Source organism: Artemia franciscana, chromosome 20, assembly GCF_032884065.1.
Source record: "Artemia franciscana chromosome 20, ASM3288406v1, whole genome shotgun sequence".
NCBI lineage: Eukaryota > Metazoa > Arthropoda > Branchiopoda > Anostraca > Artemiidae > Artemia > Artemia franciscana.
Genome location: NC_088882.1, coordinates 30736056 through 30762637, shown reverse-complemented (window position 1 = coordinate 30762637; position 26582 = coordinate 30736056). Strand labels below are relative to the sequence as shown.

The following is a 26582-nucleotide window of genomic DNA, read 5'->3' as shown; positions in this document are numbered from 1 at the left end:
GTGCTTCCGCTCTCGAATCTCAAAATTCGGGGACGAGTTTTAAAAATTCGGGAGGTTCTCGGGGACAAGTCTTCAAGATTCGGGGGATTTTCGGGGGCATATTCAAAATGAAATTTTGTTGCAAAAAATTTGGGAACCAAAATTGGTTATGGCTTCATTTTCAGGCTCAAGAGATTGGAACCCACAGCTAAAAATGATTATTGCTGATATTACGGACAAAATCTAAAAACTGTTTTCAAACTAAGAAAAAATAGGCTGAATTACATTCTGGAACTCTGTTGCTTTAGGTTTTATATTATCTTTGCTGCTTTATTCTCTTAGCCCGAAAACAGGACTTTTATGTGATTTATTTTCAGAAAGACGACAAAAAAATCGCATACATAGCAATAAAAAGAGCAATGATTTCTCCAAATTAATTACTATTCTTCGGCAAGCAAACATGAACTTACACCAGTAATTTAATAAAAAAAATCATCTGAAAGCAAGAAGCAACAGTAAAAATTAAAACGAATAGAAACAATAACATAATAAGGGGATTGCTCTCCTCTGAACACCCGACTATTCACGCTGAAGTTTTTCAGTACTTAAGCTTCTCACTGTTCTGTTTAAACTACAATTATGTTTCGGGAATCGTTCTTTCAGAATCGGGACTAAATTCAAACTTAAGCTTAAAGAAAGAGGGGGAAATCCCCTTCATATATTTAACATTTTTTGTTCATTTTAGTGTTACCCCTTAGGCGTAGTTTCAGACACAAAAAAAATTTATTTCATTTCAAATGTTTTTTTAAATGCCAGGAAATCCAGCTCCACCCTCACGGAAAAACTATTCCTATTCCAAAAAAAAATCGTCTAGACAATCCAATAACGTTAAAAATTTATCCGAGACAGTTGCCCTTAACATCTCCACACGCAAGATTGGGTTTACAAAGAAAAACTTGAAATAAATAAAAATAATTTGTTTAGGAATTTCGGCCAATCCCCCCAGTGTAAAATTTCCCCTCAAAATTTTATCCCCGGAATAATGCTTCCCAATGGAAAGTTCTCCGTGAGGAAAATCCTCCAACAGAAAGTTCAATCCTTTGCCCAAAAAAAGAATGCATGCTTCCAAATAGCAGATATTATACGTAAACAATGGGCAAATTACATATTTTCAAGACCGTTCCCCAGGTGCTGTGGGAGGTCAAATTAACTCCATAGTCCAAGTTATTGGGTCTCTCAACTATGCCAAACAAAATGGCTACGATATCTCTAAAGTTTGATCAAACAATCTAGGATGGGAAGGGCGCGGAAGGGGGCATAGTAATAGTCATAGTCATCTTCAGGGAAAAATACATCTTCTGGGAAAGTCTGCATTTTTGCAGATAGGAGCTTTAACCCTATACAGTTGAATTCTCTGATACGCTGAATCTGATGGTGTTATTTTCGTTAAGGATCTTTGAGATTTTTATGGAGTGTTTTCCCCTTTTATCAAAAATTAAGCAAATTTTTTCAGGCTTGTAGTCTTTGAAAAGTAACACCGGACTTAAAGTATCTTATATATTTGGCACCAGCATAATAAGTCAATCCTTTTGATATGTTTGTTGTTTTTTTTAGATTTTCGGTTACTATTGAGCAGGGGTGGACCCAGGATTTTCTTCGGGGGGGGGATGCATTACAGGTGGCACTAATAAACTTGAGAACAAATAAATGACTGCAATTTAAAGGGCACCTCTACAACTATGCGCCGTAAGTAGGTAGTGGAAATGGTCGTAATCTAATCCAAGACCTGGTGAGGGTTAAAGTTCTAATAAAGCTGTTGAAACTGAAGGAAATTCAAATACTTGCAGGCCTCTCCCCAATGACTTTTGGAAGTCATTTTTACCTAAACGTATTATAATTTTATCTTTCAACTATACTGAACAAAATGGCTATCTCAAAGTTTTGATCAAACATGTTTCGGAAAAATAGGCATGGGAGGGGGTCAGTTGCCCTCCAATATTTTTGGTCACTTAAAAAGGGCACTAGAACACTTAATTTTCGTTCAAATATACCTTCTCCCGATCTTGTAAGACCATTATTTCAGGGCTATTACCCGCGAAAAAAAATTAAAAAAAATGCATCCATGATCTGTCTTCTACCAGAAATAGCAAAATTCCATACTTTCGTATATAGGAATTTGAAACTTCTACAATAGGGTTCTTTGAGACTAAATAATATGGCGTGATTTCCATGAAAGTGATGTTCTACAGACCAAATTGCAATATGTTAAGACTGCTGCTGCCACAAATACTACTGCTATTATCAATGAATAATAACGGTAGAACTAGCAGAATCAATACTACTGCTCTGACTACTATTTTGACTATTCCTAAGGGTATGAAAAGGAAATTCTCAAGGAAAATCCAGGGGGATGGTAACCTCAGTTACAACACGCCGTCTGTATGCAACTTGTCAAAAGGGCGTAACGTCAATATCTTATGGACAGTTTGATTTGTGAAGTTGAAACTAATAAGGCTTGTTGTGGGGGATGTTGAACTAACCACAAGAAAATATTTCCATTCTAATGCAACTGCTTCTACTCATACTACTACTATTGCTATTATTATTAATAATTCTACTACAAGTCTCAAGATTCAAGATTTTTGTTTAAACTTCTGTACAACACACACAATATAAAATAAAGGGTCAAGCCGGAGACACAAGGTCGATTAACAAAGACCCGGTATAACAATATAGCACACCTATTTGACAAAAAAAAAAGAACCGTGATCTCTCAGTGGTTAATTTCAGGTGCTGCATTTTCAATTTATTATGGGTTTCAAAAACATGGTCAGGTTGCTCAGGGAAAAAATTTCTCGAACGAAAGTACAAAGGCAGTTCTGAGCGGTCATATTTTACCTTAAATAAAAAAGAATGAAAAGTGAATAATTCTGAAATAGGCAAAATATTAGTTAATAAATATATAGTTTCAGTTTTAGATTTATTTGGATAGGAAGAAAGCGACATTAAGTATCTTTGCAAAATTCGAAGAGCCTAGTTCTGAAGAGTCTGTATGGGTTTTATATGATATTTGAATGTTGCCAAATAAATCAGGGGACAATGCGTAGGATGGGAACGCACCAAGGCAAAATAAATGAGGCATAGAATTTCATAGGGAAAAAAAAATGCTGAATCCTCCTCATTACACCAACTCCTTGGGCAACTTTAACGCGTCATCTATTACAATGTTCTTTATGCGATTGATTTTCATCAACAGTTATACCAAGATACCGGAGTGAAATTACCTTTGAATTCGAATATATGTAGCCTGATCACTTATAGTTGAAATTCCTTTTGCTTTGTGTCCAAGTCTACTATAAATGATGAATTTTGTTTTCGCGGCATTTAATGACAAAAGATTAGCTTTTAGCCATACAATCAGCTGGGAAAACACGATTTGCAGCTTCTCTTTGACATTCTATTTTATTACACAGTCTTGGCTGAACTTTTCATTAAGAATTAATGATGCCAAGGCTATTTAAAAAAAAAATGGATTTTTAGCCGAGAGCTTTTATTGTAAGTGTTCTATTGTTTGTTATCTTCTTTGCTGAAGACGGCCCTTGGATATAGGGCCAAAATGTTCAAATAGGTTTTGTTGGTTCACTGGCTTAGGAAAAAAGTCCTCATTATTCTCTTTTCTGTAGTTGTATTGTAACAGATAGATAACAGATAGTAGACAGTACATTTATACATATATATATATATATATATATATATATATATATATATATATATATATATATATATATATATATATATATATATATATATATATATATATATATATATATATATATATATATATATATATATATATATATATATATATACACACATATATATATATATATATATATATATATATATATATATATATATATATATATATATATATATATATATATATATAGATCTTTCGAGTCCGCTTCGAAGGGTCACGAAGTTCAGTAAGCACTTTTGAAACGATGAGGATGGTGGTATTTTTAATATGGGGACTAGCATAAGGAATGCGAAGTGACGGAAAATTTAAATCATAAGTTGTTACCTTTTCTCTGATGAAGTTAAAAGTGTAATCTCGAGCACAGATTACGGAAGCGAGTTTGTGATAAGCCACAGGTGGAATTAAAAGATCTTAAGTGTTGTCTTACAGTGTTAGCTTACAGGCTTGAGAGCAGTGACACGTGAATGTCAGGCTTGAGAATATTTTTCTATTATTAACTATTTCTTGCTGGATGAATTGAAATTTGAAATCAAGTCGTTCAAGGATTCTAGAATAGAGTTGCATAATCTGCAGTGTGGATCGGTTTATTTATGCCAAGCAAAAAATTCTTTTCTCAGGATCAAAGAGTTGCTTTGATTCTTATTATAAAGAATGTTATTTGCCTTTGACGGAAATATAGATAGAGAGGACATATTTGTTTGTGAAAGAACTCTTTTCTGAATATGTCTCTGAATGTCTGGGCTTTCACGTTGGAATTGTTCAAATTATTCAAGGATCCTGTGGTCAGCTGGACTACCTCCTTTGTATAATTGATGCCTTGGTAGCTAGGGACATGCTGGAACTTGATATTAATAAAGTTGTTTTAAAAATTGACTAATTGATCTCTGGTTTTCCTCAGGTTTCCTTCCGTAGCACTAAAGTGAATATTACTGATGATCTGAAAGGATTCTTTGAATTTTGAGAACAATGCTAGTCCTTTGGAAGCAGTTGGATTAATACTGATGACCTGTGAATTCTCTCTTATGGCTGACAGCTCTGCGGTGATTATAAAAGTATTATCAGTAAGTCTGGCTTGTATATTCAATGAATAACTCGGAATAACAGATACAGAGGCATATATATTTTATTTTACCGAGCCATCAGTATATTTTTGGATAGAATCACATTACAAAGTAGTCAGTTTCTCGTGAAAAAGTGCCTGAGTTAGGATCGGCAGGTAATTTGTCTTTAGCATGAGAATTAACTCTAGTGAAAACTTTGAAGCTGACATTTGCCTTCCTGGAGCACATGAAGGACCTTAAAATGACTGAAACAGGATGAGCCGAATTTCCAAGATGGAGAGTTCTAAGAAGGATACATTGATAACTGTTTTCGCTTTTAAGTTCTACTATATACCAAGAAAGGGAATTCCGTGAAATTCCATCACTTTGTGATGACCAAACCGGAAAAAGTTGGCATTAAGCGCTAAAATTTTAAAATAAAATTAGCATGTGCTCAGCTAAATTATTAAGAATTGACTGTTCAGATTTCTTTAGTGATTACAGGAGGTCAATTCTGCTTTTTTCCTGTGAAAAATTGAAATTTATATCTGATGTGCTATTAAAGCTATCAAAAGCTTTCAGTATTGACTGCTCTGAGCTTGGAATGGTTCTAAATCATAGAGAACATGACCCTTTATTCCTGATTAATGACACAAAATTGGAGTATCTTCATGAATGGAGAATACAATTTTATGACAATGCTTATCTTCCTCTAAAGTAAGTATGTGCTAAGTTTAAGGTTAGAAATTGCCTTGGTTTTGAAGCATAGAACATGCCACCCATAAAGATAGATTTTAAAGTAGGATGATTTTTTTGTGAAAAAGACATTAGCCCACGTGGAAGCAGGTTATCAAAAGAGCACACAAGTAATAGCCTACCTCAGTGATAGCTGAGTAGCCTATTAACCAGAAACCTGGTGGGTATGTTAATGAGAATGTTAAAAAAAAGAAAAAGACATTAGACCTATGTATATAGCCTACTACTCCCACTAAGCTAATTCCACACATACACACACTAACTAAGCAGGTAGAATCTATGGTAAATTTGTTGATTCACTGACAATTAAGATAGCTAAGAAATAGACATAGGCCTAGGCTATCTTTGAAAACAGTGTTTGACTATTAGCCTACCTTAACTTACTCTTGAGAGCAAATTAAGATACATCTTGATCTGTGAATTGCTCTATACCTTATGATGTTAACAGTCAAACATCAAATGTATCTTAATAGTACTTCCAGGGAACAGATGCAATATCTAGTAGGCTAACTTTGTAAAAGCTTCATCATTGGTTGCTCAGACTGTTTTATCTAAGAGACTATTCCAGACTGTTTTACCTGAGAATCTACAACATGGCAGTAGAAAAACTGTTGTCAGTATTGAGTTCTGGCAGATGGCTTTAATGTCTTCTTTTAATGTACCCTCCTGTTGGTGCCAGTATTTTGGGAAGTTGACAAATGAATTAGGGGTGGGTTTTTGTGAAGTAAGCTTATATGTCATAAGCATATGAGCTCTTTGTCATCAATAAACCAGTATAGATAATTGAAGCTCCTTAAAATGCTCATCATAAGGCTTGTCTCTCATATTTGTTACTGCCTTTGTAGCTCTCCTTCACATCCCTTTCCAGAAGCTGTATGTCACCCTTGTATCCTGGTAATTCTATACACATTGCAAAATCAACTGGCCTGGATTAGTAGGGATTTGTTTGCAACTATGACACTCTTGTTAATTAAATTTAGAAAGTATTGAAAAGGGGAATTTGATGGTACTACTCTTTTATTGTTATAATTTTCAGTTTAGAAAAGGAATCTAAAATGAAAATTAAAAGAAATTGTATACAACAATTGTGATTAATGCATTTATTTAACCCAAGCTCCTATAAAGAAAAAGCAATATAAGCAAGCATAGCACACACAACAAGAATAAACACAAGCAAAGAAAAGCAAGCAATCATAATCACTACATCTCCCTTCTTTTCACTTTAAACTAATTGGTTCATAATACACCAGTACTGCACCATATCATCACTATCTGAGATATCACTAAATTTATTTACATCCCAAAAAGGTGCTAGGCTTGCTTCTCTATTGTGTATTCTAAGTACATATAAGGTTTGTTACACTAGTAAAATCTAGTATCACACTTAACACTTCTTTTTTTTTCTTTTTTTTTTTTTTTTTAATGAGTACAAGAAGGTGCTAGGCTCACTTCTCTCATATGTACTCCTGGTATACACATTGCATACTTTTCACTTCACACAACTATTTACAGGTTCATTCTCTTTGGCGGGTTGATCACTCTTATGGATTGTGTTCTTGCACCAACTTGGGGGAGAGGTGCTGCTCCACATGGCTGAATTGAGGCTTCAAATGAGGTGAGCTCTTTCTCCATTTGGTCTAGTGGTGCTGAGGAGCACAGTGGTGATCTGCTGAGCTGATTTCCAGGTGGTGACAGTGATTTTTGAGCTGGAATTTCTTTGTTTGGAGTAGAGAATGGGGTCAAAGATATGACAGTTGGCCCACCAAGGTCTCTAGTCTCCGTGTCAATGCCAAGGTGGCTTGAGAGGTGAACTCTATTCCGTCTTATGACAGACCTGTTGTCTGTCTCAACTATGTAGGATCAAGGGGCCTCAGACTGGGCAATTACCCTTGCTGGGCTCCATTTGCCACCCAGAGTCTTCTGCATGTATACTGATTTCCCTACTTCTACTGACAGAAGAGGCCTAGACATTGCATCATACTGACACTTCTGTTGTCTCTGGAGAGCTGTGCATTTCTCCAAAAACTTGTGATTGCTGACCACTTTCTTTTTTAGGTGGTCAGTGGTACATGGCAGAAGTGTCCTCAATTGACAACACATCAGAAGCTGGGACAGCAAGACTAGTCCATCAACAGGTGTGTTCCTGTATTCAAGCAGTCCCAAGTATGGGTCTTCACTGTTTTCTGATGCCTTTGTCATGAGGCTCTTTGCTGTCTGGACAGTCTTTTCCACAAGGCTGTTGGACTGGGGGTAGATTATACTTGATGTTCTGTGAGTGAATCCCCATGTCCTGGCAAAATCTTGGAATTCAGTCAAAGAGTACTGCAGGCCATTGCCAGATATTAGTATAGATGGGATGCCATATCTGGCGAAATGAGATTTGAGTTTGGAGATGACAGCCTTTGATGTAGTGGAGCTGAGTTTGTCTACTTAGAAAAAATGGCTATGATAGTCCACTGTTACAAGAGAGTCATTATTGTTGAGCGTGAATAGGTTGGATGCGACTTTTTGCACAGGAAGACATGGTATTTTGTGACTGATCATAGGCTCTCTTTGGTTTGATGGCATGTTTCTAGCATGTGTTTGGCAACTGCGAACATACTGCTGAATGTCTGCATTCAGGCCAGGCCAATAAACCAGCATTCTGACTCTTTACTTGGTCTTTTCTACTCCAAGATGAGCAGCGTGGAGTTGTCTCAGGATGTAATATCTTGGGTATGACCAATCTCTTGCCTTTGAAGATGATCCCTTTGTTTGTTGACAGTTCATGCTGGATATTCCAGAATGGACATGCCTCTGACTGGCATGTTTTTCTGCTTTTCAGCCATCCTTCATGGATTGTTTTCGCCAGAATCCTGAGTTGGCTATCTTTGGAAGTTTCTTCCTGGATTTGTAAGATTTTCTCATCACTTACAGGAAGATGTCTAGAGATCTGATGAACATACACGTCTATTTCTGTTGCTAGTTTCTCATCAATATCCAGAAGGTGGAGACAAGAAAGAGCATCAGCAATTGGTATTTCTGAACCTGGCTGGAATTGCAGATGAAGATTGTATGGTTTGAGTTGTAGCATTAGTCTCCCAACCCTTGGAGGGGCCTTGTGGTTAGGATTTCTGACTATTGTCTCAAGCGGGCGGTGATCAGTGATTACGTTGACGCGTCTCCCATAGAGGTAGTGGTGAAAGTGCTTGCATCCATAGACAATAGCATACAGCTCCTTTTCAAGTTGGGAGTACTTCTGCTCGGTTTTGCTAAGTGCATGGGACGCATAAGCTACTACCTCTCCATCACTACAGAGGTTTGCTCCCAAGCCATGGCTGGATGCGTCGACTTTCAGCTCCACATTCAAGCTCTTGTAGTTGAAGAAGGAGATGCCTGACACGATTGACTGCTTGAGCTCTACCAGTGTCTGGTCATTTTTGGGACTCCAAGAGAATGGCTCACATTTGAGTATGTCTTGAAGGCTTTTATTTCTAGTAGACAGTTCGGGAATGTATTTTGCGAGGTAGTTCAACATTCCAAGGAGGGTAAGCAGTTCTTTGCGACTCTGTGGTCTGGACATCTCTTCAATGGCTCTCAGTTTTTCTGGGTCTGGTTTCATGCCATCGGCTCCAATTACGTGCCCAAAATAGCATACACTGCTTGTACTGAAGCTGCATTTATCCTTGTTGAATTTAACACCTTTTTCTAGTGCTCTTTCCATAATGGCTTGGAGTCTTTCATCACGCTCTTCTTGGTTTGCTCCATATACTAGAATATCATCAATAATGATGGCTACTCCTTCCAGCCCTTCAAATGCTTCTTCCATACAGCGCTGGAACTCATCTTGTGCTGAAAGTAAGCCAAAGGGCATTCTTAGGAATCGATAACACCTGTATATAGTGCTGAATGTTGTCATCTCAGATGCAGTTGCAGAAAGGACTAATGACCAGTACCCTGACCAAGCATCCATTTTGCTGAACCCCTTTGTACCATGCTGCTTGGCTGTAACATCTTCTAAGGTAGGTATGGGATAGTAAGGGCGCTTTATGCATTTGTTGAGGTCTACTGGGTCTATGCACAGCCTTACAGTTCTGTTCTTCTTTTTGATCATCACCATTGAATTTACCCATTCTGTGGGCTCCATGACTTTTTCAATGATTCCGTCTCTTTCCATTCTGTTAAGTCTGTCCTGGAGTTTGTCTTTTAGTGCCTCTGGTACCCTTCTGGCTGGATAGACGGTTGGTATGGACCCATCTTTTAGATGGATGTTGCATTCCCCTTCAAGTCGGCCAATGCCTTCAAAGAGGCTTTTGTACTTCTCGTCTATGCTGGTTTGTTCTGCATTAACATTGAGTACCAGTTTGATGAGATTCAAGGCTATGCTGGATCAATATCCCACTATTGGGGTTGATGCTGAGTCGACTACATAGAATCTGTGAGCACCCCTAGGATACTGTTTGTGGCTACAGGTAAGGTCACAAGTGCCAATGACAGGGATCCTAGCACCACAGTAGCTGGTCAGTCGCTGATTAGTTGATTGTAGATTTGGGTTTGGGTCAAGCTTGTCGAAAAAGTTTTTGGGAATGACATTTGCTTGGGCTTCTGTTTCAATTTTGAAGTTGACTGAAAGCTGGTTGTTTAAGGTCAGTGGGACAAGGGCTTCGTCTTTGCCACTACCTTTGTCAATGGCATACAGGAAAATTGTTTCTTGATCATCGACTGCCTCTCTGAATGACTCAGTTTCTTCATCAATGGTGTTTACGTTTTTGTTGCTAACTGTCCTGGTAAAATTTTAGTTGATTGACTTCTTGCTATATCAGAAATGGGTTAGGTTAGGAAAATGAAACTTTCAGGGATGTGTCTACAGGCTAAAGTATGTCCTGGGAAGGTATTTTGAAGTACATACCTCCACTCTTTCTCCCTCTAGAGAGCCTAGACCTTTGATGACCTTCAAAAATATGTGTGTTATAAAAGTAAAATAATGGAAAACAGATCTTCTGCTTGAATAAAGTACAACAAAATTGTTTTCAGCTTCACAACTTTGCTCGATCCCAATTTATAAGGTTTTAAGGGTATGCAAATGCATTTCCTAAATTTTGAAGAAAAAACATTGATGTGGCTCAGAATTCTACTCAAATAATAAGAATTACATTCTCTGAACTAAAAGCAGAGAAAAAGCAACTGGTAACTGAAAATTAAGATAAAATGTTCTTTTGTCAAAATTTAAATAGATATAGACCTGTCATGTAGGCGAATTTCTGGGCTCTTTAGAGGGAGAAGGAGTGGGGGTGGGTACTTAAAATGCCTTGCTGGGATATGCTCTAGCCTGTAGACCCATCCTTAAAAGTTTCATTTTCCTAACCTAACCCCTTTCTGAGATAGCAAGAAGTCACTCAACTAGAATTTTACCCTTTCCCTCAAAACATTCACAACTTTTTTACATGAATAAGAGTCTTGAGTGGTGCATTATCACTGCAATCCTTGAGAAGTTATAGATAAAAGAAAAATTCCATTGTTTACAAGATAGGTAATGTTTTAAACAACCAGTTACAAGTAGAAACAATCAGGATTTTGTTTCTAAAGAGAGTGAAATTCAAAACTCTGAAGTAATATTTCCAGTTCCATGTCCAAGAGTCATCCTCAGCTCAATAACCTAAAATATGAAAGAGAAACTTGCATTAAAATACAAACTTTAAACCTATTTTTTTTTTTTTTTTACTTTTAAAACAGCCCTAGAATCATGACTTCAACAAAGTCTGAGCAGGACTGATAAACAAAATGATGTGAGCTCATAAAATTCATTTAAACAAAATAAAATAATGACATACATGCTTTCAATGCCAATCTTGGCTTTTTGGCAGTTAGCCTCAAAGGCCTTTTTGTCACAGGTTTACTAGTATTGTCTATTGTTTTTGTAATATATTTTGTTAAATTATTTTTAATTAAATTTGTGTATAAAGAATTTAATGAGTACCCTCCCAAATCCCTATTTAAAGAAAGATTATGGTGTATTTTTAGTCTAATTTTAATTCATTCCTAAACAACCTGTTTTATCTTGAAGTCTTACTAATGAGAGAGAATTTTTCAGAGTATTTTTTTCCTGGGGTTATCAAAAATATGGCTACCTAAAGCAGAATCAAAGGAGCTATTAAAACTATTAGAAATTAATGCTTTATTTATGCGTTCTTTATGCTGTTGTAGGCGTTTTTCTAAATTGAAATGGGTTCTGCCAACATATCTAACGAAATATATTACAAAACCAATAGGCAATAGTAGTGAACCTGTTACAAAAAGGGCTTTGAGGCTAGCTGCCATAAAGGCAAGATTAGCATTGAAAGTGTGTATTTAATTATTAATATTTCATTTGAATGAATTGTATCAACTCACCACACTTTATCAATTGGTAATGGTTGAAAATTATTGAAGTTGTGATGATAATGCTGTTTAAAACATTAAAAAAAGTTTTAAAGTTTGAATTGTAATCTAAGTTTATCTTTTATACTTTCATTTATGTTATGCTGAGGATGGCCCTTGGACATAGGGCTGAAATATTCATTTAGAATTTGGAATTCCACTCTCTCTAGAAACAAAATTCGATATTGCTTCTAGTTGTAATTGGCGCCGTTCTGGCCAAATGGGCTGGTGCACTGGATTCGGGATCCCTTGTCTGAGAGGACGCGGGTTCGAATCCCAGTGTACCCAATTCTTCAGTTTGGGATGGGGGTCAGTGGCGTGACTCTGTAAGCTTAGCCAGAGTCGACCCAGCTTTAAATGGGTACCTGGAGAAATCTGGGGAAGGTAAACAAGAAGGGTGTGCGAAAGCACAGGATGGCTGGCCCCCAACCCCCATTGCACTTCCTGGCTGAAGGGCCAAAAAACAGAGATCAGCACCGCTGGTACAGAATGTAAAGTCTAATGCTGTATCCTTTACCTTTTTTTTTACTTGTAATTGGTTCTTCATTATGGAAAGGATGTATGGTCTTCATTGCTATTTAGGTAAAATGATATTGCTTATTTCAAATAGTTTGTGATAACAAACTGTAACTAAAGGGCAACTCGACTAAGAAGTAACAAAAGTTCTACAAACAGAATTTGAATAGCAATAGAAACAACAAAGGAATTTTTAAGTTACCTCAAAATATATAAAATTGGTTAAGTTTAATGTTGCCTATCAAAAGTTAAGAACCTGAGAAAATGTCCCTGGTTTTTGAAGAAGGGGAAACATCCCCCAAAAGTCAAGGAATATTCCCATTACTCTTCCTAAAGGTGATTGTATCAAACCAATAGCCCTAGAGGTTTCAGAGAGGGCTCATTTGAATAGAAATTAAAAGTCCAAATACATTTTTTAAGTGATCAAAGAATTGGAGGGCAACCGGCCCTCCTTTCATGCCCCTTTTCCCTCAATTGTTGTCTCATCAAAATTTTGATAGAGTCATTTTTTCAGTATATTTGAGAAGTCCAAAAACTATTAGAATAGAATATATTTATTCACTACAATAGCTGGAGCTAGCACTAGCATGTAATGACAAAAATAATTTATACCTTCAAAAATACTCACAGGAAAATTTAAACAAACATCAAAGACATATTAATCAAACATTAAATATTAGTCGTGTCAATATTATTAAAATGACGGGTAAAATGTGGGACAAATAATTTGCAATATCTCTCAGTACTATAGGATGAGGAAGTCAATAACTGTGGACAATTCTTTTTATTTGTGAGAGTCTAGTAACCGGTCCTTCAGTTGTGGGGCTCTCAAGGTTGGGTAGTAGATGACAATGAGTTGGGGAATTCAAACAGTTTAGTCCGAATCTATATGTTAAGCCATGTCTACAGCTATCAAGTGAGTCCAAATTGACTTGTTTCAGTGCATCCTTATAAGTTGAGCAGTTTTGTCCAAGTATAATTTTTACAACTCTTTTTTGTATCATCTCAAGTCTATCTGTTTGATCTTTTGTCAATCCCAGATGCCAAGTAGGGTATGCATACTCAATAGAAGGTCTAACATAGCTGCAGTATACAGACTTTAACACTTCAGTTAATGTACCAAATCTTTTTAGGTTGGAAAATGAATGTAAAAGCAATACGCCTTTTTAGTCAGATAGTCAATATGCAAATTCCATCTTAAATCATTGTCCAAAAGTATCTCAAGTATTTAAACAGTTTTCTTTGTTGGCAGTATGGAATTATGAGAAAAGTGGTTGTTACCCTTTAGGAAGGAAAACGTCATATAAGAGCTCTTAGTTTCACTGACTGTCACTTTTACCTTTCCTAATTCAGCTTTTAGATCATGATAGATTTCGATCAAGTCAGACTCTTCAGTAGTCAGAGGGCTTAGTCGCAGTGATATAACAGTTAAATCATCAGCAAATTTAAAACGCTCACAAATTGTTGTTAAAATATGGTTAAAAACAATAAGAAAAGAAAGTGGGCCTAATTTAGTCCCTTGTGGCAAACCACAAATAATATTTACAAATTCAGATGGCTCATGATCAGGGAGTTGAACACACTGAGATCTTCAAAAAAGAGAACTAGCAAGTATTCATACAACAAATGGACAGGCACCCATAGCCTTTGCTTCTTCCACAACTACATTATGATCAAGCCTATCAAAAGCCTTAACTACGTCTGCAAATAATGCATCAACATATGACCCATTATTTTCTAATTGCTTAAGGATAGTATCCTTAACTATGTCTTTGAAGATGACATGCCCCCCCCTCCAGAGACCAGGAGGAAGAGCCACAAGCTATGAAATTTTCCCATTATTTACATGTAGTATTTGCTATTGGGAAGTATACCAACATTTTTAGGGGGGGGGGATTTTCTATGGGGAGAATTTCCTATTGAGATCAAAGTGTCTAGTGGTGAACTTTCCACAAGAAATTTTATACTGGGGGCTTTGCCAGAAAGCATACGCGAAATTTGTTTTATTTGTCTTACTTTTTCATTGGTAACCCTATTTTATTTGTGGAGATGCTATGGGGAATTTTCCAAGAGAATGTTTTTGTTTGAATTCTCTGGAGAATTTCTATGTGTTGGGATCTCCCACAGGAGAAATCCTACATGGGGGCATTATCACCAGGAGAAATTTTCCATTGAAGGGATATTTCCAGGAATTACTTTCTACACTGGGAGGATTCCTCCATGACTTGTAAAATGATCAGATATTAAATAAGAAAGTCTTTCTTCAAATGAAAGTATGATAAGGAGTATTTTTCAGGCAGAATGTGAGTAAGAAAATTTTTGGGGAGTAGCCTATACATTAAAAAAGGAATTTTCAGGGGGGGGGAGATTTTACATGGGAGAAACCTTATATGGAGGATTTTTTTTGGGGGGGGGGAATTTTTCATGGAGGGTGGATTTCCTGAGATAATTTGAAAAGGAATCAGAAATTAAAAAAAAAATCTACTGAAAATAAGGAGCATCATTAAAACTCTTTAAGAACCGACTCCTGGAACACAGGGGCAATGCAATTCCTTTCTAAAAGAATTAAAAAAGTTAAGCATGAAGAAAGGGGTATTTAGGAGAGGGTAGCCCCTCTCTCACATGCAGAATAATTTCTGTTTGCTAAGTTTTAATGTTGCTTCTTACTTTCAGTAGAAAAAAACTATTTTTTTTTTATTTAATGACATATAAGGTTCAGTCTATAGTATGAGCAAAACTTGAACAAAAAGCTCCAATTATGTTTGTGTTTGTATTTCTGAATTCCTTACATTAACTTCTATCAAGCAGCTGCCAAGTCAGCTGATCAACTCAATAATTTTCCCCAAATTCAGTTTAAGCTGAAGAGGTGAAAAATTCTGCATTTTAGTTTATATGCTATGGTAAAAGAGCAAAATCTGGTGAATATCAATATTCACTGGTGAATGTCTGCAATTCCTTTTTCTCTGCTTGGGTTCAGTCAGCTTTGTCAGTCTTATGCAAGGTCTGATTGTGACAGGTTAGGTTAGATTATTAGGCTCAAAAATGGGTTAGAAAGCTAACCTGTTACCATCGAACCTTGTATAAGACTGACAAAGTTGACTGAATCAAAGCAGCAAAAAGGGAATTTGTTGACATTCGCCATTGAATATTGACATTATTCAGGTTTTGGTCTTTCATTGTCACTGGCGGATCTAGAGGTGGGAGGGGAGCAGTTGGATAAATATGCGTTGGGAAAGCTCTACAATGCCATGTTTGTACTACATGTATTTTTATTATTCCATTTTGGAATCTCTTCTCCTCTTTTCTGTAATTGAAAAAAAAGTTAGGGTCCAATTTTACCGGTATGCTAAGTATTTTATTGGTTTCCTCTGTGGTTTTGGAATTCATACATTTGTTGAAAAAATACCATCTTTTTGATATTAGATCTATAAGAGAAGATTGAGGAATTGTCTGTTTGACCTGAAAACTAGTGTAAGAATTTGTCAAACTTTCTGCTTAGCCATCTGTTATGTATAGTGGGGTACACTGATAGTTTCTGTGTCTTAATAAAGGTTTTAGCTTCTAGTTGTTGTTATTTTTCGCTAGATATGTTTGTTTCTTTACCATATTGGGTGAACTTGGGTAAATCCATTCCATTACCGAGTTTTTTCAGCTTAACTTGGTCCCAAAGTTGTTTTGGAATAGCTGGTACATTAAAAACTATTTAGCATCACACTTGGTCATACTAGTAATATTCTTCACAGTTCAGAAAGTTCGCAAATTTTGTTGTTTCCATGAGTTACTGCACCGAAGTAATCCATCGTAGGAAGGTCAAACTTACCCCCTAGTCTGGGGTAGATCTGATACCCTAGGTGAATTCTATGCTTGCTGAGATAAAAAGTATGTCACCCCCAGACATGATAGAGGGTACCTCTATGCACAGAAATACCATGCAAAACAAAAACTCTCGTTAATAGTTTTCATTTCTAACAATGGAACACAGGTTTTCTGCTTGTCATTAGATAATTCCGACTGTATTGGTTTACCCTGTATATAGAAGAAGCATCTGTGAATGGAATTTTTTAAGTTTTTGTCGTAAATATGAAAATGATAACACAACACTTCAAATAATAGGGACAAGATCGTAATTTCAATTGATATCAAAGAAAAAACATTTTTTATTTATTTTTGGTTGAAAAAACGTATTTTTGTCAAAAAAAGGTAATTTCAATTACTCATTTAGCTATAATTTTTGCTTCTTTTCCTCCTCTCCTTCATTCTTGCTGCCAGCAATGTAGCAGATATCCATCTTGTCAGTTTTGGAACCCAGTGAGTCATAAGAGTCTTCACCGGAAAGATCATCTTTTTTATGTTTTTTGGTTTTGTTTGAGCATATTCTCTTTTATTTTCTCTTTTTTGTTCTTGAGCTTTTGTTTTTTCTCTTTATATATTTGTTAAAGTCCTCTCAAAGCCTCCATAGTTGGGATTCAGCCTCCTGAGTAATTCTCTGCCTACTGGTGTCCTGGGTGCTGGAGCATCAAGAAAAGGGCACTGGACTGAGTCCAAGAGAGGTTCTTCAAATGATTTCTCATGCTCATGAATCTTTTTTGGAATAAATAACGTTGGACTTATTAGTTGCCGCATTCGCTTTGGTTGTCACTCTTGTTAAATTCTTAGTCTCTGATGTCTTTGTCTCAACATGTCAATGTTTCTTGGCTGGATGAAACTTGTCCTTGTCAATCATTTTGCAATTAATACGTCTTGGAATAACAGAATCATAAACTTCTGTCGTTAAAATGATTTTTTAATCAGTGAAGAGGTAAGGCAGTGGTTTCCAACCTGTGGGGCGTCCCCCCAGGGGGGATCGAGACTGTCGCAAAGGGGGAGTACTGCTGTTTCCTAAATGTAATTTTCGAATACAAACCGAAAAAGTCAAATAGGTGTTCACAATTCAACTTTTTAAAAAACAATAAAAAAAAACTTAAAAAAAAAACTGGTAAACAAAAAAAATAGAAAGAATTTAGCACGAAACTACTATAAACTATAGACGGCACTCTATGATATCTATATTGAAGCTAAGGCTCAATATATTGAAGCTTAAAAGTTTTTTAAAAAACTTTTAAAAAAAACTTTAGCGTAAAGAGCGAGCCGTTGCAGAGGGGACAACCTCTTTCATATATGGAATAATTTCTGCTCGCTTTAAGTTTTTAATGTGACCCCTGAATCACAAAGGCCATAGAATAAATAGTTGAAATTACTAAAAATACTTTAGCATAAAGAACAAGGTATTGTGGAGAAGACGAATCCCCTTATAAACATGATATTTAATGTTTGTTTTAAGCTTTAATGCTACTCATTGCTTCCTGGAGAAAAAAAAATCTATTTAGTTTCCCTGTGTCCGCTTCATGGAAATTTTCTTCCCTCATGATAAATTCCTCCATGGAAAAATCCTCTGGCGTAGCCCCCTCCCCCTCCCACCCCAAAGTGAAAATGTCGTCCTGAAAATGTCTGGATACTTCATAATAACCATTAATATATATAAACAACAGTCAAAGTTTGTAAGTTGCAGCCCCTCCCCCGGGGACTGTGGAAGATTAAGTCGTCCCCAAAGACATAGTTATTAGGTTTTCGACTAGGCTGAACAGAATGACTGTCTCAAAATTTTGATCCGGTGTCCTTGGGGAAAAATGTGCGTTGGAGGGGGACTAGGTGCCCTCCAATTTTTTGGTCACTTAAAAAGGGCACTAGAACTTTGAATTTCCATTAAAATGAGCCTTCTCGCAACATTCTAAGACCACTGGGTCGATACGATCACCCCTGAAAAAAACAACAAATAAACTAACAAATAAACACGCATCTGTGATCTGGCTTCTGGCAAAAAATACAAAATTCCACATTTTGGAGATATTAGCTTGAAACTTTAACAGTAGGGGTCTCTGATACGCTGAATCTGATGGTATGATTTTTGTTAAGATTCTATGACTTTCAGAGGGATTGTACCCCTGTTTTCTAAAATAGGGCAAATTTTCTCAGGCTCGTAACTTTTGATATGTATGACTAAACCTGATGAAACTTATATATTTAAAGTCGGTATTAAAATGTGATTCTTTGATGTAACTATAGGTGTAAAAATTCCGTTTTTTTATAGTTTATGTTACTATTGAGCCAGGTCGCTCTTTGCTATAGTTTGTTGCCACAAACTGATACCGTGGTTTGAGAAAATTTGTGCTGAAAAACAAGCTCAACCGTTGCATTAAATTTTTATGTTGTAGTAGTTTTTTTGCTTTGTTATTATATTTCTTATAATAAATGTATTATATTCTTACATAATATTGTATATTATTTTGTAGCCTATCAATTAAATTATAATATCAGCTAAGTATTTATGAAATTTGATTTTTCGATAAATTGACACGACGCAAGAATTTTTTTTAAAGGGGGTTGGAAACCACTGAGGTAAGGCAAGTCTCCCAGATCTGACATAAAATTTTCATGAGTCTTTCTTTTGGTGAGACGTCATCTGTGTGTTTGTTGCCAGTTTACGAGCTTCTGCTCATAGGAGGATTTCAGTCCTTTGAAAATGACCCTGTCAAGGGGCTGCAGAACATGGAATGCATGGGCTGACAAGTTAAGGATAGTAACATTCTTTTCTGAAGTGAGCTCCACAAGTGCCAAAAATAAATTGGAGCCATGGCCATCAATAATAAGAAGGGCCTTTTCTTTCACCTGAGGCAGAAAAACATTTTTAAACCAGCTATAGAACAGGTCTGCTGTCTTCCATATTTTCTTAGTAGCTGAAAAATATGTATCTGGATGATCTTTAACATGTCGCCATGAACTCCAAGTGTCCAAGTCCTTGAGATGATTACCAGTGGTGGCAGTTAATCATCTAATGCGCTTATACATGCATGAATAGGTGTGTTGTCACACCCGTTGCCACCAGTTCGCCGCTTTGCTGGTGATCCTTTTGCACCAGCAATTTTAAGGCTATCAGGATCATGACTTAACAAAGTTTCGTTCAAGTTGTACCAACATTATGGTTTGTCAAAGAAGTCGAGCTTTTCTGAGGTTTTTTTTTTGTAGCATACCATAAAATTCTAGAATGATAAAAGAGTTGGCTTATTGCACAGCCCTCAGGATTTTCAAGTTACTCGGGTTCCTTAATTGAGATGTTGTTACTTTTCTTAGACCCAAACCGCCATTCTTCACTTGACCAATCTTTTTGTGAAATGAGTACTGATTTTGTTCTCACTGGTTTGTTTTTTCACTTCGTCTAGGAACTGTCGTTTGGTAGGCCCCATGCCCCATTATTCCATGGCCTTCTGCGAGTTTGCCATACTTGGCTCAACGTAATTGGGCAGTTCCAAAGGTTTTCTGAGACTAACAGCAAGAAGGTCAGGAAATCCATTTGCTTCAAGCTCAAACGGGTTTAATTAAAAAAAAATGAAATAATAAACTTAAAGTACACTGCTCTGTGACAAAACTCACGTTGAAACCCATAAACATAAAAGATTCTTCACTAACACGCAGTACGGCTCCCACTTCACTCTTCGACACAACCACATGCCTCCTTCTTTGTCTACTCAATTAGTATGCTGTAAATTATATATAGTATGTATTGTTAACATTCTAAATAATTGACAAATACATTGAAATCTTGGCTAGAACTGCTGAAACCTAGCCACTTGTATACACTTGTATACACGGGATAAGCCCGGGCCCTCTGCCGGAATTCACCCTGTGTGGGGTAAGTCCGAAATGTCAGATGTACCCCAAATGGGGGTTTTTCTGGGATAAGTCCGACACTCGTTGTATCTCCTGACTGGTTTTTATCAGCTATTTAGAATCATTTTTCATCTCTCTTTTTTTGGCACTAACGCTTAAAATTTTCTACCTACCTCGTGGCGAACAAAAAAGCCCTCCTTGAAGTTTGGAATTGCTTTGTTATAAGAGGAATGGAAAATGGCAAAAATATTCATCACTGTTGTCAAGTACTCAAGCTAAAAGAAGAAGAAGGTGCAAGGAACCAAAGACATCTGTCATCACTGATTCAAATAATACAGTGATGTTGGAGTTACCCCAGTGTCGGATTTACCCAAGTTCAACCTAATTGATGATTATTTATATTTTTTTCTATTTGTTTTTTTTTTTCTTCTTTCTCTGTTCAAACTCTTATAGTGCATTCTTTTTTAATATAACAAAAGAGGGATAAAATAAGTTATTATCATTATTATTGCTGTGGAATGTGAAAATTCTGACTGTTTGTATTTCTGAATTACCAAGATTTACCACTTAAATATTGAAACGGAGGAAGGAAGAGCATAATTACAGGAGTAAGAATATTTGGAGTAAGGAGTAAGAGTTGTCCCCAACTCTTCAAGGTGGATGAACAATTGCATATCTACTTTATAGGAGACTAGGGACTTTGGGGATAATAAAATGTCACCACCTCATACTCAAAAACTACTTATGATGAATTGCCAAAATTTGTGTAATTTACCAAAACTATGCTGTAATTAAAGTAGAATATTAAGTAAGACGCTATTATTTTTAAAAACTTTGCAAAACCTATAAAGCTCCTTTGAAGACTTTCTGTTTATTTTTTTGGAGACTTCCTTCCACTCTTCATCCTGCGAAGACTCTTCTTTATGGGTATGAAAATGGTGGATACTTCTTTTGCTTAAGACATAACAATTAAAGCAAAAAAAAATGACACTGTAGTTATTTTAACTGCCTCAGAAATTGTGTCGTTTCTCAGAGGCCTGTTCCTTATGAATTATACAGAACTAAGAACAAAGGGAGAATATATTGAAATTTTTCCTCCCTCTCAAGGTTTTTTTGCTGTCCAACCATTTGCTAACAATGTTAGCTAACAATTTTTGTTAGGATGGCGAAACAGAATTCATAGCTAGCAAAACTTGAAAGCTGACAATTCACAGAAACATAGCAATTGTACAGGACAAAAAAAAATCTACAAGCTGTAAAAAAAAATGTAAAATCTTTCAGGGATTGTTTGTGAGTCTAAGAGAGCCTCAAGGCAGCATTAAAAAAATTGTGACTACAATGGTGAAGATATTATAACCAAAAATGTTCTTGACTTCAATTTGTTCAAGATAATTCTGTCTTCAATTTGTCCAAAAATTTTGCCAAGAAATATTAGCATTTCCAAATTTCTATTGATGCTATAAGTTTGAAAACTGCCTACTCTGTATTATGTGTTTTTTTTTTAATATTTTGATTCAAACCCTCCAACAACGATTCGATTTTTTTGAGAAATTCTCTGGTAATGTCAGTGAACAGTCTCAGCTTGGTTGGCGGACCCGTAGCTGTTGGAAAAATTGTTCGTTACAGTTTTGTTTGTACTGCGGAAAAAGGCCTCAAAACTAGTCTGGAGGACATGGTTGTCATTTGTGGCGGATAGGCCTAATTCCACATCATTGCTTTTCAAAATAGAATATAATTGAGTATGGCAGCCTTTTTTATAATTTGGCATATGGTACTTAATATATTTGGGTTTTTTTCAGGCTAGTTAGACTGGTTGCTGCTGCAAAGCCTCAGGCTTCATTAATGGATGCTGGCCGAAGTACTCCAGAAATGGTAGAAGAGCTTTCAGAGTCTAACAGCAAGGATAGTGATCATGCATCAAAAAGAATCAAGATCGATCAAAAATCATTTTCAAGCATTGATGCGGAAACAAACTACCATAAAGATAAAGCATTAGAGCATCAGTATTTGTATGATAAACAGCCTAGTGACAACACAACATCTGTAGAGTCGTCTTCACCTATTGTGTCAAGTAAACATAGTTTCAATGAACCACCTGAAAATAATTTTTCTCAACCTCGTGATGATGAGGGTATAACAAATAAAATTGGATCCATCTTTGATATTACAGTGGGTGATGTTGTTTGTAACCCTGAGAAAAATGTAGAATTTCCACCTAGTCTTCCTTCCAGTATTAGCAGGAGTACGCAGGATACAGATACCACTGCAGCAGCAAGAAATCAGTTGGTTCAAGAAGAGGATGAAGATGAAACTGCAATTGTTACGAGAATCCATCGAAAACGCAAGAGACGACATAGAAAAAAGGCTACTGTAACTAGGCCTGAGCCATTGCTCCTAACAAAACCTATTTTACCACCTTTAAAACCGACTTCAAATAATTCAAAGCATATTCGCTTCCCATCAGATCAAAGTGATGACTCAGAAGAAGACCAGGTCTCAATAGGCGCTGAAAAATCGGCTACTTATAGCAATGGTTCAAAAGTAGGCATGGAAGAAGTAATATCCTCCTATACTGGCAGTAGCACATATAGCAAGCAGGTTGATTTGGCTAAGTCAAATTTTTCCTCACCATCTGTCACTCAAAATTGTTTAAGTACATCAACTCCACGAGATTTACCTCTTCTGAATACTGCGTCAGATATTATAATTAATAAAAAATATGAAGCTAATGACAGTAACATTCAACCTGCTGATAGTGTTATTTTGTCCTCAAGTACATTTTCACTTTCATCCTCTCAAAAAGAGTCTTGTGCTGATCATAGCAAGGATAGGCATGATCTTAGTGTTTTGTTTAGCTTGAAAGGTAGTGCATCCCCTCCTGTCTTTAAGAAAATCAATACAAAACGGGACCAATATAAAAATGTATCAAAGATTTATACTAATAATTTAACACCCATCCCTAACAACATTATTGATGGTGACGAAAAAGAGGAGGATTTTACTGCCTTCCCTTCGCTAGTGTATATGCCTAAGAAAGGGTCTTTGATCGCTTTTAAGAAGCTGGAGCTAGATCAGTCTTATCAGCCAGTTCTTTCAGAATACAAAAAAGCTGTGGTTATTTCAGCAGAAAATGGAAAGTTTGTCGTGCGCCTTCTTGGTAAGTTCTATAACTAAGTTTTATTCCACTCCAGTTTTCTGTGTATTGTTTATAACTTAAGAATTTTTTTTTGGTAGTCATTGATTGTTGGAAACAATCGATGATTACCAAACATTCAGGAATTACCCTTAGGTTACATCTCAGAAAACTGGTTTCATAGCTACAAAAGCAAGTGATGGATGATACAATGCATTGGACTTGTATAATTTGGGCTATACAATTGCACATTAGGGCTGGGGTGGGTGTTAGGTTACTTTAGGGTTGGTTAGGTTTCCATAATTTTAATTCTAAAGTATTGTTTTATCATCATGTTTTGTTATTTTTCATTAGGATTAACCTAACTTCGCTTTTTGAGTGTGTTTCCAGCAACTGACAATGACCATTTTTTTGTTTGCTTTACCTTCGTCTTGTTATAAAAACTTATCACAAAATAAACTAAAGTTTATCTGATCTCAAGTCAGGGATTTACCAGTTTGACCATTTAGTTACATTAGTTATACCAGCTATTGGGCTGAGTCAATCTCAACCAGGAGATAGAAAGCAGCAATGTTTCAATACTATGGTATACCCTCCTAAGTTCTTGATCACTGTGACTGTGCTATTTTTTTTTTTTTTTTTTTTTTTTTTTTTTTTTTTTTTTTTTTTTTTTTTTTTTTTTTTTTTTTTTTTTTTTTTTTTTTTTTTGAAGCATGACTTCACTGTGACAGTACACCCATTTACATTGTTCTAGGGATAAAATTTTTACCCCGTCTCTCTTCCTTCTAACCAATGTATTTACCTTTACTTATATTCTTCCAACAGCTTATATTTGTGTTTTTTATGAACTCATAACTGTATTTTTAACCTATTCTGTTAAAAGCAAAAACAGAAAGCTTTGTGTATGAAATGTAAATATCAATATCATAGTTTAACAAGAGTAGAAGTCAATTCAGCTATAAAGTGAAACTTAGAATAGAAGAATATTAAAATCATCCTTAGAAAGCTTAAATTTATAGTATACAAAATGTTTTGGAAATTTTAGTGCTAATAAATTGTAACTTTTTTCAGAAACAAAAATATATATTGTGCCTTATTCCTTATATATTTATTTTCTTATTTTTGCCAGTATTATGAGTGAAGATAGATACCTATGTCAGTATTATCTCCAATATCGTCACTGTTGTCAGGTCTCACCAGGCTGGTTTACACAGAGGGGAGGGGGGGGGCGGCAGGTTGTCTCAACGATTTTGCATATAATTTCCTATGTACATTTTTTACCTTTTCATCAGATTGCACTCCTCTCCTAAAATAAACTCCCATCCATAAGCCTACATTGCATGGCCCAATGATGTTCTTAACTGAAATTATACTGTTGCTTGGCTTGGCCATCATTCTTGAACTAACCTTCAACACTATGTACCAATTAAATGTTTGAGTCCATTAAGAAATTATGGGAAACACTTTTGCATCTGTTGAGAGAAGAGGTGATATAATCGATACTATTTAGAATATCATGAAAGTGTTATTCAATGACAAGAAATGGGTCAGTTAACAGCCTATTTGAAATTCTTGAAGCTAAGTTTATTTGGCTACCTTTCTTGTTTTTTAAATTTTCTGTTTGAAAGGAGTCAAAGCTAGTTTTTCGTGCGTCGCCAAAAGGAGGGGTACAAAAGCATTAGTGACGCCCTCCTCCTGGGGTATGTTAGTTTGAGATAGGGTGTGTCTATCTTTTTCTTTTTTTGTAGAAGGGACTTCCTTAATAATTTTAAGGCATCCACCATTGTTTGGCCCTATCCTCAGAACCCCACCCGCCAGCTTCAGACTGGCTTGGGCAGGCAATACTGGAATAAAGAGCCACCCTACACTTGCCAGTCGCCAGCAGCAATCGGCACATAATCTAACTAAGTAACTAGAAATGTTTTCTCTTACCTTGGATTTCTCCTCAAAGTATCTTTTCTTGTGCCATGATTTGCTGTTCACATGTCAAGGGGATTGACCTCCTGTGTATTATTTTGACAGCCATTACTGGTGTCAATGCATCTCAATAGATTATGTTCAAAATACCCTGCCTCATGGCCAGACACTGGCCAGGACGACCAGTGGCTGGATTATGACTGGCATTACCAGTAATAGGCCTCTATTTGGGCCTACTAATCTCAGGAGCTCCACGTGAAGGTCTTCACCGCTGCGCACGAGACGCTCGTATAGGGAACAACTCGATGCTTGATGGGCCTTGACTGCAGCTATTTAAAAAATGCGAAGTTTATTTGAAACAGATTTTACAGTAAAGCAGCAAAAATTTGATTGTTGGAATAATAGCTATCAAATAATATTCGGTTAACTGCCTTTATCCTATCGTAGTTTGATGAGACTAGACATTTCATTTTCAAAATTAACTCTCTCTCACCCTCCCTCTATTTCTTTCTCTTCAGATGGAACCTTTTCTTATTATTGTTACACCATCTTTCTTCCAAAATTTAATGTTGATTTTTTTTTAGGTCCAAAGCAACAGAAGCCCAAGTCTGGTAAATTTGAAATGCCAATTGAAGAAACAGACTTTGCATTGGATAATGATATTGAAGAATATAATTTTAATGAATTGCTGTCACCTCTACTTCTGAAAGCTGCAGCTGATGATGCTCTTGAAGAGGGTGAAATTTTCAATTAAAATTAAACATTTAATTTCTAGCTTTTCGACTTTCATTTATTTACCACTATTATCTGATAATTGATCTTGTAAACTTATACATTTTACTGTTTGTTGTGTTTACGACTCGTATTTTTGAGGAGCTACGTTTTTAAGAACTTGGCTTAAAGTTGTCTGGTAACACATACTGGTTTTACTAATTAAAGAGTTGTACATATAGTTAATAATTGTTTCTGAAACTTTAATATGAACGAGCTATTATAAAATTTAAGAATCTATCATTAAAGTTTGGAAAGGAACTAATACTTCCAAGATATTTGTATCTTGTTTTCAAGCTATTATCGGATATTGGTAAATTTCAATTCCACAAATAATCATGAACGTATTCATATAACATGGAGTATGCAAATTTTTTGGAGCTCTTAAGAGGGAAACCCATGTTCAAAAAGAACTAGAATCAACTTCCCTTCTAGGTCTTTATATTGTTTCTGAATTGTTAAGTATTGATTGAGTGAAAACTAGCTTATTCTTTGTTGTTGTTTTTTTTTCAAAATTCTCATTTTTTATGAGCAGCCCCAATTTAAGAGGGGGTACGGGTTGGTAATTGCCATATGCCACATGCAATATGATAATATTATATTGAAGTTT

General features: G+C 36.0%; 1 protein-coding gene across 1 annotated transcript; it reads left to right on the top strand.

The window, feature by feature from the left end:
- Positions 1-5202: 5202 nt before the first annotated feature.
- LOC136040105 (uncharacterized) lies at positions 5203-26041 on the top strand. The gene is made up of 3 exons (XM_065724202.1): positions 5203-5496; positions 21951-23308; positions 25786-26041. The coding sequence occupies exons 1-3, from the start codon at positions 5228-5230 to the stop codon at positions 25953-25955; spliced, it is 1797 nt and encodes a 598-aa protein (XP_065580274.1). The 5' UTR covers positions 5203-5227; the 3' UTR covers positions 25956-26041.
- Positions 26042-26582: the final 541 nt, after the last annotated feature.